The 17,210-nt window shown below is 38.1% G+C and overlaps 1 protein-coding gene across 40 annotated transcripts in view; it reads right to left on the bottom strand.

Moving 5' to 3' along the window:
* The window catches only part of lig (ubiquitin-associated protein-like lingerer), a 31,215-nt gene extending 14,312 nt beyond the window's left edge, over window positions 1-16,903 (bottom strand). For 2 of the 40 annotated variants that reach the window (XM_073991830.1, XM_073991839.1), the window contains exons 1-16: window positions 16,833-16,896; window positions 10,071-10,250; window positions 9,788-9,979; window positions 9,529-9,712; window positions 8,221-9,461; window positions 7,853-8,155; window positions 7,480-7,782; window positions 7,197-7,408; window positions 6,786-6,893; window positions 6,142-6,249; window positions 5,864-5,955; window positions 5,361-5,797; window positions 1,073-1,207; window positions 874-999; window positions 559-807; window positions 325-483 (exon numbers count right to left, since the gene is read on the bottom strand). In XM_073991830.1, the coding sequence (XP_073847931.1) occupies window positions 325-483; window positions 559-807; window positions 874-999; window positions 1,073-1,207; window positions 5,361-5,797; window positions 5,864-5,955; window positions 6,142-6,249; window positions 6,786-6,893; window positions 7,197-7,408; window positions 7,480-7,782; window positions 7,853-8,155; window positions 8,221-9,461; window positions 9,529-9,712; window positions 9,788-9,979; window positions 10,071-10,220 (3,999 nt within the window). In that variant the 5' untranslated portion in view covers window positions 10,221-10,250; window positions 16,833-16,896. Of the gene's footprint in view, window positions 1-324; window positions 484-558; window positions 808-873; window positions 1,000-1,072; window positions 1,208-5,360; window positions 5,956-6,141; window positions 6,250-6,785; window positions 6,894-7,196; window positions 7,409-7,479; window positions 7,783-7,852; window positions 8,156-8,220; window positions 9,462-9,528; window positions 9,713-9,787; window positions 9,980-10,070; window positions 10,251-10,739; window positions 10,952-15,601; window positions 15,976-15,999; window positions 16,351-16,702 lie in introns of those variants that run through there. The other 38 variants (XM_073991833.1, XM_073991843.1, XM_073991819.1 and 35 more) reach the window with 29 other exon arrangements.
* Between the last annotated feature and the right edge of the window lie 307 nt (window positions 16,904-17,210).

Below are 17,210 nucleotides of genomic sequence, written 5' to 3'. Positions count from 1 at the left end.
TTTAAACTTATTTTGAAGGCACACTTCTAGGCACTTATAATTTATACTTTCATTGTTTTTGTAGTATTTAGAAAACTGTTAACTAGGCAGAGTATTATGTACACATAAAATGTATAAAACAATGATCTTGTGATCGTAATGGAACATGTCATGAAACGTGTTTGGTAGTGCGTTTATGGTTGGTTAACTATCTACAAATGTGTAGCATATGTTTTATTAATTTCAATGTGTTTTAGCAAATTATCAAATCATTTCAATAATTTCCCTCAAAAAATGAGGACAAATATTCGAAAAAAAATTAAATTGAAAAATGTTTTAAATTACCTGATGAATTTGGGGATGAATCATATGATGACCTGCGGCAGCAGGCATAGTGGGTAAATACATGCCATAAGGTTGTGCTGATGTGCCACCAGCTGTTTGGGTATTTGCCATATTAAATGGCGGTGGTGTACCCGAATGGAAATTTTGTTTTTCGTACGACTGCAAGCAGAAAAAAGGAGCCAATTAATAATTAGTTTTCGAGATTGAAACATTCAACAAAACGCGACTACTTACATTGACCTTATTAAGTGCTACATGCGTTTTGCCATACATAGACGATGTAATATCTGAAGCTGTTCCTGCTTGAGGAGGATTTGTTACATTTTGGGATTTTGTGGGCTGATTAACACTTGAGGGGTACGTTTTGTTGGTATAGTCTTGAGAGGCTTGAGATAGAGCATCATAGTTCGTAGAACCATAGCCGGTGTTGTATGAAGGTTTAGGGAATTGTCCACCAGAAGCTGTATTAGCAGCAGGAATTTGCTGTAGTGGGAAGGAAAAACGAAAACATTAATTCAATTCATAAAAATTTCACATTTGAAAAATTACCGGATAAATAGCAGGAGTGCCATACTGAAAACTACCAGGCATAACATTACCGCCATAGAAATAAGCATAAGGAACATTAAGCATGGGTCCACTAGAACCAGCTTGTTGTGACATTGTACTTGAAACCTGGAAAAGAATATGCAAACATGATTAGTATATGTCATCCATCCACTGTTCTGGACTGTGTTTCTATACTTACATTACTAACAGGACTGGAATTATTGTCAGTTCTGGTAAATCGGCCATCAGTCATTGTGGAATAGGCTACTGAACCCAAATTGTCACGACCAGCACCAAGGCTTGTGGGAGTGTAATTCAGGTCATAATAACCTTGCTAAAAATGGGAAATTAGAAAAGAACAAAACCACATAAATACAAGACCAATGTCGTAAAAGCCACTTTTACATTTAAGCATACATGGGATGTTGTTACCGCAAATATATAAAATACATACATATGTACATGAGTAAGCAGCAAATTGTTTGGACATTATTTTGAATACATTGGAAACATTATTCATTTAAGAGAAAGATATATGTATTATAATCTACGCTTACTCATACATATGTATATTTGTATATTCACGCCATGGGTATGTATGTGTATGAAAATAAGGAATGGGATATCATTATTTCAGTAGATGCAATAGCGGGAATGATGAGAGGACGAATTATTTAAACCAAGTTATATGAGATAGGTTCAATGCAATACAATAAAAACATCAAACAATATCTGAATAAACTAGATGATAGAAATTAAAAACTAATCAAACCGCTGTTTTGTAGAATATAGTTATCATTTAATATGTAGGGGCCTGCCTATAGAACGATTCTCTCATTTTTTGAGTTACCGACAAAAATCGGTAGCAATAAAAATCAAAATTATGAATGAAATAAAAGTAAAAAAAAAAAAAAAATCGATCATCAAGCTTAACTCTAAACGAGAAAATTGATAAAAATCATTAAAAATCGCTAACTTACAGAAAAATATCGTTAATTATCGAAATTATAAGCATTTTAATTTTTCGATAATTATCGGTAAATCAAAAAGTGAGTTAGATAATCGCACTACTGGGATTTGAATGTAAAATACATAAAACGAAGACATACTATCAGGAGATGGTAGACAATTATAAAGTAACAGCAATACCCAGTTGACTGAACTGGGCTGTAACGTTAGTGTCAAATTCCATACAACATTTAATATATTTATACATATTTTCGATGTACATTAGGGATATATATTTTTGAGGAAAAAATATATCATTACGAAAAAACTATTTCCCATAAAGACTATTTTCAAATGTGAAAAATTATTAGTTTTTTAATAGTACTTTTATATATAGCCGGATTTAACAAACCCACTGGGTTTCAAATGTCAATTCCTTTGCCTGCCTATACGTCAAATAAATCCTCATTAAAAAGGTTAACCCTGCCAAAAGGCTATAATATAAACATGGCTTAAATTCCAATAATTTATAGACATTTACTTATTTTGTTTACATATACCGGTGACACTAACATTACAAACAAAATCAAATATCAATGTGGTAGTTGTTGAGTTGTATTTGTTGTAGTATTTACTTTACCTTATTAGTTCTACCATGCTATCAGGACAATCATGAATATTTTGCTCGGAATTTTTCTACACGGAAAATAATTTTGAATGGTGGAATTCTTTAAAAATCTAATTATGCCAAATCGACTGAAATATTTCCGTTTTGGACATAAATACGGAAGTACAAATATGTGAAATTGGGGAAAGGGAACAAATTCCGCACCGAATTTCTATTCATGATTGCCCTGTATAGTTTAGATATAATTGCTTCCCGTTTGTTTGCTTAGTTTGATTCTTTACCGACAAGAATCGGTGAAATTAAAATGCTTATTTTGTTTTTTTCAAAATAGTCTGGCTTAATCCCATTGTTGTTGTTGTTGTTTTATTATTTTATAAACAACTAATTTATTAGTGGAACGATTAAAAAAGTATCAGTCGGCTTTGCCGACAGAGATATACCCTCAGCCTGTGCAAATTGAAACACTTTTTCACAAAAAACTTATGTATTTAGGGGTTTCAAAATGTTGGTCGTATGAACCGACAAAAATGATGATTGGGATTAAAGTTCAAAAATTTTGCGGAAAACGTACTTAAAGGAATGGACCGACATAGACCATGTGGGTGCCATAGGGGGTTTTTACACCCTTCGGGCTGTTTTCTCAAGAAGTATGGACTTGCCCCTGAAACAAATTTTACCATCGCAATTGAGGCAGCGAATGCAAGTTGCTTCAACAAAAATCAAAGTGATTCAATAGCAGGTCTTAAAGTGAACTTATCCACAATTTTGTGTGGGAGGTACGGGATGGAGTGGACAAATATAGTCCATATTCGAACCTGATCTATATTTGGTAGATATTTTAGGATGTGTAAAGTATGGACCAAGTCGGTCAGTCCCATCAAGAGTTATCGTGCGCACAATTTATCCCAATATTTTTCAAATTTTGTGGGGTAGGTACCTGAAGGAGTGGACGGATATGGCTTATCTTCGAACTTAAACTATGTTTGGACAAAATATTACTAAGGCCAAATTTTGGACCCAATCAGTAGATCCGTTCTAGAGTTATCTTGCGCTCCAACCACCTCACACGGTGTTACAGGGGTTTTTGCAACTTTCAGGCTATTTTCTCAGGAAGTATGGACTTGCCCCTAATGAAACTTGTACTATCGTATAGAGGACGGTGAATAGAAGCTGCTACAACAAAAATCAAAGCAATTCGAGAGCAGGTCCTAAGCTGAACTTTTCCGAAATTTTGTGTGGGAGGTACTTGAAGGAGTGGACGGACTGGTCCATATTGGAACCTCATCTAAGTCTAGTAGAAATTTCACGATTTGCAAAGTAGGGACCATATCGGTTACTCCCGTCAAGAGTTATCGTGAGCACAAATTTTCCGAACATTTTCGAACTTTTGTGGGGAGGTACCGGCACAAAATATTGCGAAAACCAAATTTTGGACTAAATAGGTTCATCGGTTCGAGAGTTATCGTGCGCACCAGCCAGCCAGACAGACACATTTCGTCCAAACATACTTTGGGTCTAAAACCATTACTTCGATGAGGCACATTTTGCCCGTATGAAAGTGTATATACCCTCGTTAGCATAAATGCTTAGGGTATAAAAATGTCATGGGAATGTTCTTGTGAGCAAATCCATGCTTTCTGACACAATAACCAAAAAGGCAGGATAGTTACCGAAAGGAATGACTTCCGAATTATATCGGACCATTCTTCGCAAAAATTCAATAACTTTTGATCTTTATATACATATGTTCCCATAACATCCCGAAGGGACAAGGAAGACTTCTCTCATATCACGCCGATTCATATTGGCTCAATGATATGGGACCGAGTCGATTTTATCTCAGAGATAAAGTTTTTCATGATTGAAATACTTAGGAAATTACACTGAGGGGATTTGCCACCTTCGAAAATGTTCTGGTCGGGGATTGAACGGCAGACCATTTAATAGAGTTTAAGGACACGTCTCCTGTTGAAATTACCATCGCATGGGATCTGTTAATAGAAAAATTAGGCCCATAAAAACGCCGAAAAATGTACTATGGAAACTTCTAAGACTTATTTTATCACAAACGAAGAAAACGCTCTTCACTTTTAAGGTTAGGTTTGTGTTAAAAATACACAAAGAGGTTGAAATGTCGAGAACTTCTCCAATATGTATTTTTCCTATTTATTTTATTACTTTGCATTTTCTATTACTATTTTCATATTAATTTCTGCCGAATCTCTATAAAATTGAAAGTGTGAATGACACTCTGAATCTATGTACATTCTTATGAAAGGATTTTAAGCAGGGCTGTTTGTCATGCATTGTTTTTGGTTGAATTCGGTCTGTCTTTCGATGCAAATCTCTGACTGTATCTAAACCTGAACCGACATCGTAAATAGGGTCACGCATGTGCCAAGTTTCACCACAATTAACGGCAAATTTTACCTAAACATTGACTACAATAATAAAGAGACACATGAATGGGTCTGTCATATTTCCTTTGACAACAAGTCCATGAATTTCAAATACTGCATGCCACTGGCTACTAGCCCTCGTTGTATGACTTCGTTTTCAAATTCATTTCACTTATTAAATTGCAACCGACTTTGAAAATTCACAAATTTAATGGTTAATACAAATTCCTGATCGAGCAAAAAAGCGGTCCAATTAATTTCCTTTCTAATTATTTACATATTTCCTTGTTAAACCGTGTTAAATAATGATGGGCGAAGCAATGTTAAAATGTTTAGCTTCTGATTCAGGATTAAAAAATAGATTTTGTTCAATAACACAATGAGTTAGAATGGTTGGTTATTTGTTGTTATATGAGTTGATGGTTGGTTGTGGGTTCGTTTTTCGTTTTGTTTTATGGATAAATAAATGTGTATGTTTGCTTGTATTGTGTTGCATTTCTCCATGAACTCACCACATGTGGCACTCTCTGTTGCATCATTTGTAAATCCTCGTAAGAATAAACTGGTTGCTGATAGTATGGCAATGAAGTCTGAATATATTGACTAACCATTTGGATGTTGGGTACCATTCCACTACCAGCTCCGCCACTACCACCAGTAGGTGCACCACCACTACTACCCGTTACACCACTACCAGTCTTATTCGTCGCCGACGATACACCACTTGATGATGCAGCAGCTACGGCAGATGATGTACTACCACTAACACCGGACGTTGAGCCACTACTGCTGTTAACATTAACATTACTGCTACTAGTGTTACTGCTGTTAACACTGCCAACACCGCCAACGCCACTGCTGCCGCCGCCAGCAGTCTGCGATACCACATTTGATGTGACATTATTTGCAGAACTGCTATTCGAACTGCTGCTATTGACGTTGTTGTTAGCTAGAGAAGAAGGATTATTAACATTTGTATTGCTTGTTAATGCACCCAAAGTGGATGAGATCATACTGTTTGTCACGGCATTATTGGAATTGACACCACTTGATACGGAATTTACAGATGTACCACTGTTGCTGCTAATAGCATTACTAGAGGATACACTGAAACAGAAGTACATGGAATGGGAGAAGAAAAAAGAAAAACATGTTAAATTAATGACAATTACTCAAATACAATAATTAATTATTACTAATTATTGTTAATATAACTTGTTAAACGTTATCAAAACTAAAAAAAGAACAAATCAAACAATTTAACAATTTCGTCTGCATGACATCAACACTTACCTTTCGTAATGGGAAGTATTTGAAGATGTAGAGGTGGGATCCTTCAATTTTGCGCTAGTACTAAAGTTACTATACTGAGACGATGGTGTGTTCGTGCTGCCCGTGTACCTAATTAGGCATGTTAGTGGAATAAACAACGGTAATGAATGATACGGATGTGCTGGGAATTTAAGTTTCGCTTTAAAAGGTTAATAACATGATTTGGATGGAGGCAATTCGTTTAAAATTTGTTGGCATTTCTAGTTTACTTTGACTTTGGGGAGGTCAATATCGTTATTTATGAGTTGTTTATTTTTAAATTTAATTTCTCCTAATTTTCATTATTTGCATAGGTTTTATTTTTTTATATAAATTGTGTATTTATTATATATTTGACTAGAATGTACGGTTACATCTTAGCCAAACAATTATTTTTGGGTCTTAAGTCCTGTTAGAGGCCTCAACTCCATTAGTTTTAGGATTTCAGGTAGGTCTTTTTAAGCCAACAACAATAAAAATGGGATAAATTAACTAAAAATGCCAAAAAAATTAAAATGAAACACCTTAAAATATGCCTTTTCAACTCCATCCTATATCCATGGCTAAAATATCCATCCAAATCCATGGATAAAACAACATTACATTCTTCTATTCACAATACATACCCTGAACTATTTGACAAGCCAGTGGTGCCATAAACACTTTGGCTAGACTGGTAAGCATTTTGTTGTGATCCATACGCAGATGACAAATAACTGGAATTTGTGTTTGCGCTAAACAAACGGAAATGCAGGCACGCACACACAAAAACAAGGTCAGGTGGCAATCAACAGGCACATTTTTTTGTTTCAGTTTCAAAGCATTCATTTGATTAGAAAAAAAAAACAGTAGAGGAGATGGATGGATGGTTGGATGATTAGCAGTTGGGGAAACAAAAATAAAAAAGAACAGACATAACATTATGTTAGAATTAAATTGTAAATACTTAAGTCAAACAAAATTGGTAATTAGTAGTAAACGTTTCAACTTTTACTAACTAACGAAAAAGATGTATCTTTCCACAGCTTTATACTTACGTTGCACTACTGTTACTGTTGCCACCAACAGAAGGAATGTTTTGTGTCGAATTAGATACACCACCCACACTGGCTACAGAGCCTCCAGTAACATTTGAGGCACTCTGTGCTGCTTGGGAGGCAGACTGTTGCTGTTGTTGTTGGTATGAAGCCATAGAATTTTGTTGATACGAGCCATACGCTTGTGGTTGATATGAATTAGCAACCGATGACTATGAAAAACAAAGAACAAAAACAACGTTAACTAAATCCTTTCGCAAATGAAACGGCTGCTTAAGCCTACCTGAACATTTCCATAAGCGGAATTACTGTAACCTTGTGATGCCACAGAAGGCTGATAAGCATTTGCAACGCCTGTTTTGTTTGTAACATTGGTGCTGCTTTGGTAAGAACTTTGATAAGCCGCTGAAGTGGTATTTTGTTGATAAGGATCACTTTTGGTTAATTGATCCAACGCATTAGTACCACTCGCGCTAACACCTTGTGCAGTTGTACCACTGACACTGGAAATTTGTTGAGTCTGTTGTGGTTGCTGTTGTGTTGCAGAACGTTGTGTGTAAGCAGCAGCAGCTGTTAGGGTATCAGTCTGTTGTATATAAAAAATATTAAAAATAAGTATGTATACATCAATGAAGTAGGGTAAACTGTTATCTTACCACCAAATGAGAGTTTGGTAAACCAGCAGTTAACGATTGTTGTTGCTGTTGTTGTGTTACCGTTTTACTTTGATCATAGGCTGAAGCACTAACATCTTGCGGCGATTGCACCAACGATTTTTGTTGGGCTTGCTGTTGTTGTTGTTGCGATTGTTGGCTATCCAATGTAACCGATGTGTTGAATTTCTCCGATAGATTTTCGAAGGAATCGTCTGTACCAAAATCTAAGCCACCGAACTGCACATCGATGTAACCCATGTTATTTAATGAATCACCTGGCATTTCGACAGCACTTGAAGGAATCTAATAAAATAAACAAAAATAAGTGAATTAGCGTATTGAACTTAAACATTATCGGCACTTTGTACCTTTGAGGGTGGGGGTAGTTTAGCACGGGCACGACGTACTTGTGGTTGTTGACCACTTTGTATCTGCGACGTGGGATCACTTGCTATCGCCGAACTGCCTGTACTTGTTGTACCCGTACCAAACACATTGGCATATGATGTCGCATATTGCACACTACTTGGATTCTGGGCATATGAAGCCATTTGCTGCTGTTGTTGCGGCACACTGCCACCCACCACAGACTGTCCAGCAGTATTCTGCGACGTCAATGAATTGAAATACTGTGATTGTTCCACCGACAATGTTGTCGATGATTTCATTTGTTGTTCGAGATGCTGTTGTTGAACCTGTTGCACCAAATTTGCTGCTGCGGTTGCTGCATTCGAGAAGCTATCAACGGCACTGCCGTATTGTGAATTGCCCAACGTTCCACTGATACTGCTTGTGCCACCGGTTAGCGAACTACCACCAACAGTCGACGATTGCTGTTGTTGCTGCTGCTGTTGTTGTTGTTGTTGCTGTTGAATTTGCGGCGTACTGCTAACTGCGGCACTGTACTGCATAATCGGCGTCGATAAATTACTGGTCGTGTTGTCATCAAGGCCGGAACTAACGACATTACTACCAACTAACGTATTCAAATGAGATCCCTGTGACTGAGCCTGCAACGAACTGCTGCCAATCACTGATGTACCAAGATGATGATGGTCCAATCCCTGTTGCGATGATATTTCCCCTGTGACCCCTGTTGTTGTACTCGTCGTACTGCCACTGACAGTGCCACCACCACTGCCAGCTAAACCACTGCTTAATACACTGGCCGCCGTTTGGTTCGGTAGATTACTCGTTGTGAATACCTTACTATCCTTTAGAGAACCAACATACTCTTCATTATCCCAATCACCCCAGGCATCGTCTTGGCTCTGTTGGTGCTGCTTTTCGGCATTTTGGGCAATAGTATTGTCCCACAGCTCCACTTCTTGGTGGTCATCGTTGGTGTTGTTGTAGCGTGAATTATAACCGCCGCCACCACTACGATCTCCACGACCACCAGTGCCACGACCACCGCCCATGCGGCCACCACCTCTGCCACCACGACCAACGTAACCGCCACCGCGGCCTCCTCCGACACCACGACGACTGTCACCGCCGCCACCAACACCTCGCTGGCCGCCACGGTAGTTGTCGTTTGCACGATCATCTCGATCGCCACCACCTCCTCTGGCGTTGCGTTCATTTTCTCGGGCCTCTCTGCCACGCCCTATTTATGCAAAATAACAAAAAATATTTTAAGAGGATTAACATTGGAAATTGCAGAATTAACTTACATCCCCGACTGTCAGATCCAGCACGTCCACCACGATTACTACTGTTGCGATTACGTGATTTTTCACGCTTGTCCGTGTTGGCATTGCCATCGGCCCAATCTCCATCACCGCCACCGGCATTATTATCCTGTGCAGCATTTGCAGCTTTGTTCTTTTTCTTCTTAGAAGATGTTTCAAACGCTCCCTAAATAAGTAATAAGTGAGGTGAGTAAATTGAAAACTTCGGACGCTTAAAAGAGACGTTTTAGCAGTTACATACCACTGGCAGCGTCTCCAACAGAAACAATACTGCATTTTCCAAATTGTTGTCACATTCATACAGTGCACAACAGACCTCCTCCTCGGATCTTTGTGTCATCTCTATAAGTGTGGCGACCTTTTCACGCATCTGTGGATCTTCCGATGTATTGCTGTTGGTTATTTGGGCAATACGTAACTGTTCTGCTGTTGGCTGTATAGTCGTAAAAAATACAAAGAAAAATGTCAGTAATATGCAAAACAAATCGTTTCAAATTGTTTTTAAGAAAATATGAAGGAGGTACCTTTGGATGAGATTTCTCCTTTTCTGTCTTTGAATTATCCGTTTTCTTGTGTGAAGTCTGTGAAACTGAGTCTCCACCACCTCCTCCACCGCCAGAATTTGATTTCTTCTGATTGCGACTGCCGCCGCTATTACGAGTTTGTGTGCTCATATTCTATGTACACTGTATTTACAAAGTAAGCTGAAATGATGCACAGAAACATAAAACACATTAATGAAAATGCAAAATAATATTTTTATGGCCAACAGTAAATTTATGAACACATTTCGAGGTGAAATCTTTTGTGGTGCCAAAATGTGTAAGTAGACAATATTCATAGTTTTTAATTATATTCCCAACAATAAAGCTTCAGATTAAAACAAAGCATTTATAAAATATCTATCATGTCCAAATGAAACGTCACAATTGTTTTGTATGTCTTGAAAAATATAGTCTGGGCAATATAAAGATTCCAAGAACTCTTATCTGTTTCAAAAGAAACAATGAATTACTTTAGACAATCATTTATGCATTGTCTAAAAACATGAATTCCAAATAATGTGTTCAATAAACGAAAAACATTTTCCAAATTTGTATTTATATTTGGGTATAATTGGAATAAGGAAACTTGTTGCCATATTTTGCAATACAGTTACATTCGCTTATAAAATCTTTCAAGTATTTATTTACCTGTGGTGATTATTCTACAATCAATCTTATCATTGCTCTTATGTTGACAACTAAAAGTCCTAGCCGAGTAAAAAGTCAAATCGTTTCGAAATGACTAACAACCTATCTGATTTCACTTGTTCTAGGTTCTGATGCTTATATTTTTATACCAAGTACGTTTGTGATATTTCATCATTTGAGGAGATTTAATATCTAACGGCAATGAAAAAAAACTGACGTATTGATAAGATGGGTGGTGGTGATTGATTGGTTTGTAACGATTGAGTATGTTTTTTTACAAACTGAAGAAAGTTTTTTTTTCACTAAAGAATACTAATGTACATGAACATTATGTCTAGAGATTGGAAATGGGTAAATACCCAAAAACGTGTTAGACTTGTAGAATTTGTGTTGGCTAGTGTTAGTAGTGCAATGTAGATTGGAGTCGTGACATTTTATTTACATTTTATTAGCACTTGCATATGGCTCCCAACAAGAAGCGACATAAACTCTTAAAAAAAAACATAATAATAAATAAATGAGTAAATAAAAAGATCAGAAAAGTGTGTAAATATTTCCAAAATTTTGGGTGATGCGAAGACAATATAAACGACCATTCAGCAGATAAATCAAGAAGAATTCAGCTTGGATTAAATGGAGTGCGGAGGAAACAAACTCAGTTGCGAGCAGTGGGGTATAGTGCTTTTTATAGCTTTGCGTTTTGCACGGTCAAAGAGGGCGCCCCTAGAAGAATTAGTGGAAAGTGTCACTTTTCGCCAATATAACCATCGTGTCACCTGGTCTGATAATTGACCCAGATGACGTCGTGTCAGACCATCTCCCTATAATTGTCTCCAGCAACAGACAGACAGAACCTCAAACCCAGAAAGAAGAAATATAGAACGTTTGGATACGTAAAGCTTACTGATCCGAAGATCTCCTGTCGAGGATTTTGCCAATGTCATCAGAACGCTCAATCATCCAAAGCTTTGGGCCCTGAGGAATCTACATGATAATGCTAAAACAGGTGGAAGTGCCGGGAGTCGAGTATCTCATTAAAGTACTCAACCTGACGCTAGACACACGCAGGCACATCAAGACGGATATTCAAGTTCTAGAGTAGGAGGTCTAACGATACAGGAGAGAACCCCTAGAGCAACAAGCACACCAAACAGGTTTGAATAACATTCACACGGATGCAGTTGCTAAGGTCATAAAAAAAACTATAGGATGAATAAAGTCCTCGGGTGACGTAGGGGATGGAAGATACCAAGGAACGGTCCTGAACTCCCCGTGGTGTCACCTGGGGAACTGCCTTTAACACCCGTTAAAGGTAGTGAGCTAACATGTGCCGCGCGTTCGCCCATAAGAACGTTAAAAACTTGGGTTTGGGCGTCGGGTTAGTAAACCTCCCCTAGAAAAAACAGCCTACTATGAAAAAACGAAAGAAAAGAAAATCAAACCCCTCTAAAGTTGTCGAGATCCGCAAACGGTTTAAGGACCATGATCTGCGAATCTGTACCTGGAATGTTCGCACTCTTTATAGAGAAGGTGCAGTTAACGCATTGGCAAGTACAAGGCCGACATTACCGCCATACAGGAAATACGATGGATTGGTAAAGGCGTCACAACACACCTAAAGGTGACGCACGGTATTATAGCTGCCATGACGTAAAGCATGAGTTTGGTTGCGGATTCGTAGTTAGTCGGAGACTAAAACATCTGGTATCCAGCTTCACCCCATTCGAATAAAAGCTAAATTCTTCAACATCAGCTTTATTTGCGCTCATGCTCCCACTGAAGAAAAGGACGAACAGACCAAAGATATATTTTACGAGCGCTTAGAAGAAAGTTATGTCCGTTGTCCTGCCCATGACATAAAAATTATACTAGGCGATTTTTATGCCGAAATTGGTAAGGAGGATATCTTTGGCCCAACAGTCGGGAAATTCAGTCTCCACAGTGAAACATCTGACAATGGTAAGAGGCTGATAGACGTTGCAGCTGCAAAAAACATGGTAGTTAGCAGTACCAGATATTCATAAGGGCACCTGGCTGCCTCCAGATCAGAAAACAAGAAATCAAATTGATCATGTTGTGATAGATGGAAGACATTCATCGAGCTTGTTGGATGTACGATCGTTCCGAGGCGCAAACATTGATTCGGACCACTACCTGGTTGCAGCAAAGGTACGTAATCGTCTAAACGTTGCAAATAATGCACGAACAGACACAACGAGGAAGTTGGACATCGATAGGCTGCAAACACAACAGATAGCCACAGCATATTCCACTCAACTAGCCCAATTGCTTAACGCGAGCACTCCTTGTCCCGCTAACATATCAGCGCAATGGCAAATCATTGCCCACTACATGCAAACTGCCGCAAAATCCATACTTGGATACCAGAGACTTCCACCAAGGAATCCATGGTATGATCAGGAGTGTCATGCTGCCACCGAAGAGAAAAATGCGGCATACAGAGCTACTTTACTATCAGTAGCAACGCGTAGCGCACGAGAGAGATATCGGGAGAAAAGGAGAGAGGAGAAACGTCTTTTCCGCAAGAAAAAGAGAGAAATGAAAAAGCGGGAGTGTGAAAAAATCGAGATGTACAGGAGCCAGAATGAAGTCCGAAAATTCTACCAAAGAGTGAAACATCAAACAGATGGCTTTGGTACAGGCACATCCTCCTGTTGAGACCAGCAAGGTAATCTGGTAACAGATACAGATAGCGTGCTCAGGATATGGAAAGAACATTTCTCCAATCTGCCGGTATCCAATAGTAACGAAGACGATGATACCACAGATCCAATCCCAGAAGATGGTATAGAATGTATACCGCCCGGCCAAAATGAGGTAAAAACAGCAATCAACCGGCTGAAGAATAATAAAGCAGCAGGAGCCGATGGCTTACCAGCCGAGCTGTTTAAAACCGAAGGCGACGCGCTGACAAGGCGTATGCATCAGCTAGTTAGCACCATCAGGCAGAAAGAACGCGTATCCGACGATTGGAACCTGAGTATCCTATGTCCCGTCCACAAGAAAGGAGACAAGACTGTATGCTTCAACTATAGGGGCATAAGTGTTCTCCCTATTGCCTATAAGATAGTGTCAGGGATATTGTGCGAACGACTAAAGCCAATGGTCAACGAAATAATTGGACCATACCAACGTAGCTTTAGACATGGCAAGTCCACCATTGACCAGATATTTACCTGCGGCAAATCCTAGAGAAGACCCAAGAGATGCAGATCGACACATTTCACATTTTTGTCGATTATAAAGCAGCATTCGACAGTCCCCTCCGATCAAAGGTATTCCATGCAATGTCTAAATTTGGTATCCCCGCAAAGCTCATCCGGCTTTGTAAGATGACTTTAACTGATACTGGGTCCTCAGTTAAAATTGAAAAGAACCTCTACGAAGAATTTTGTACCAAAAGAGGTTTCAGACAAGGAGACAGCCTTTTGTGTGACCTATTCAACATTTTGCTGGAAAAGGTAATACGAGATGCAAATGTCAAAAGAAATGGCACAATTTACACCAATAGCCACATGTTACTTGCTTATGCTGATGATATAGACATCATGGGACGATCAGTAAAGGAAGTAACTGATACCTTTAGGAAGGTCGAAGCAGAATCTGCGAAAGTGGGTCTGGCGGTAAACGGCGAAAAGGCCAAATTGATGGAGTCGACGCGCAAAGCGTCCATAGAGCTCGGACCAACTGTGGAAGTTGGTACCTACAATTTTGAGGTAGTTAAAGACATCGTCTACCTCGGCACTGCCATATCATAAGAATGAGCGATGATGAACCAGCTAAAAAGGCGTAAGAATACATGCCTCATGGCGGTGCACGCAGAATAGGCAGGCCTAAGCTTCGCGGTATTCCAAAAAGACAAGCGAAAAACAGAGAGGAATGGAGATCTTTTCTTAGTTCGGTCTATGGAACAAATGTTCTGTAAAAAAACCACATATTGTTGTGATCAGGATCCCAATAGCTACCTATGGTAAAAATTTGAGACCGATGCGAGAGGTGGCCTAAAGGTATTTAAGTCCAAGGCCCATATCTCGGGAAGTATTACATATCGTTGTGAACAGGGAACCAAGGACTATATTCTATATGGTAAAAATTTCAACCCGATCCAAAAGGTACCTCTAAACGACATTAGTAAATTAATTAAAGCTTTTTGAAAGATTCTATCTCGAGAAACAAAAAAAAAACTATAAATATTCCAGGGTGAAGCAGGTTTTTTTGTAAGAATTTCTTTATATTTAAACATATCGTATCTTGCACCATAGGCATACCTATTGTTGAAAGCTTTCATGGACACAATCGCAATTTTTAATAAATGTACCACCACCATCCGTTTGTGGGCAGATAATATTGAAACACCTTAATCCAAGGTATTCAGACATATTTTTTAAGTGTTTTCTTCTATTTTCAACATTGTTGCACTGCTCCACATGTGGTGGGAATGTTAGCATAAAAATCAGGTCAAACATATTGATAGTATTCCCAATTCATTAAATAAAAAAACAGCAACAAAAACGGAATCCAAATCCCAAAACAGATACACAATATTTTCTATTTCTATACAATAATTTCCTAGTTCTTAGAACGATGTTATAGTGGTGCTGCACGACGCCACCGCGTTCTATGTAAACAATTTTTTAGCGTACACAACTCACCCCCCTTCATGCTAAACACAACAGCGGTGGCGGCGGACTTATGATTTTTCGTCGTCGGTCCCACACACGCACCACTTAATGATGATGACAAACAAACACACAAAAGTGCTGGCTTGTAAAGGTTTTGTGTTGAAATGGCAGATCGCCGCTTTCAAAAGAAGAGAAAAAAATACACACAAACACACATACATCAGTTCATTGAGCTTTCCCATGACCGTAATCAGATATAGAGAAGTGACGGCGACAGCGGTGAAGTACAACAAATGGGGGATATAACAGGAATCCATATCTTTTCTTTTTTTGCTCCACTCTGCTCTGCTGCTGTTACAATTTGTACACCACACCGGAAGGAAAGATGGCAAATTGCATCCAACCAACAAATCAAACACTGCTGCCAGAGTTGTTACAATAATATTTTTAACCAAAATATTAAGAAACTCTTTCTAAAGGCTAAATCCACTTTGGAAGCCCAATACATACATATATAGACCATCTTTAAATCGTCAGAAGAAGAAAAAATATCAGCAAAGAAATGAAGACAATGGCGAAGAGAAGAAAAACACATTTTCCATTTTGCGACTACATACGAATATTTCAATAATTTTCACATAACTTTTGATATCCACATCACACACAATGCACCAAGAACGCCTTGGAGGTTGTTACAAAATATTACCAATTGAAATTTTGGCTTTTAAAATACCTTATTTTAGCGTTAAACAGACACAATTAAAAAAAATGTCAGACACTCCGCTTGCTTCGGTTATTAAAATTTTTCTTTTGTGTTCGGCTTTCGTTAGAATCGTTTAGGGGAGCGCGATATATACATCTCTTTCTAATTCTATATTCACCCTTGTCTTTGGACGGAAGTGAATACCAGTTAACGGCGACTTTTACATGATTTGGTAATCGGTTATCGTACAACACAAATTAATTACACAAATTCTTTAAGAGTGATGCCATGTAGAGGCAAGCTAAAAAACACCGAAAACACCGGGAGTCAAGAGACTTGCGAGTCATACTTCTCTCAATTCTCTGAATTCAGTAACCCATATTATTCATATACATATTCTTTCAACAATGAGATTGTTGATTTTTGTCCACTTTTTTCTTTCTACATTATTATCTTCCTCAGATTTCCACACTTATAAGGATTTTTCTTTCTAAATTATGTCAGTTTCTATTTTTTTCACAGGGCACGACGACGCATCTCTACACACATTTTTTTTATCCTCAACCACCACCAGCCACTCATTCTGTTTTCCAACAAGACGTATATTTCTAGTTTACCACAAAAAATTTCACTTTATTATTATAAAATGATCACTTGGATACAATGTCCTCTTGTATTTTCTTTAATTAAACCATTTAATTTACTCTAAAATAATTATTTTTTACAAAGCTCTGCGACCAAACCAACCTGCAAAAAAATGCGATAGAACGCATATGGTTATTGATTACTTGTTCGTTAAATTAGTTGTTTCAAAAAAGTGTTGTCAACATGTCCATTTTTTTCTGTGTTGTGTCAATTGAACACAGCGTCTGTGTGTTTGCTATAAATTTGTTCCCGTTGTTTCCCACAACTTAAAAGTTTTTACAATTTTTAACACTTTTGCAAAATGTTTTTTCTACTCTAAAACACAGCACAATTTGTATTGGAGTCGTTCACCACTTTTACTACCTTTGCACCTTTTACCATTTAATATGGTACGGAAAGACAATTACAGTGTTAGTACGTTTACATTTATGAATTCCACTGTCAATTCCATTGCTTAACACTATGTTTACATTTACGAAA

This window comes from Musca autumnalis, unplaced genomic scaffold (assembly GCF_047663935.1).
Source record: "Musca autumnalis isolate F117 unplaced genomic scaffold, ASM4766393v1 scaffold_5, whole genome shotgun sequence".
NCBI lineage: Eukaryota > Metazoa > Arthropoda > Insecta > Diptera > Muscidae > Musca > Musca autumnalis.
This window is presented reverse-complemented; position numbering and strand designations above follow the sequence as displayed.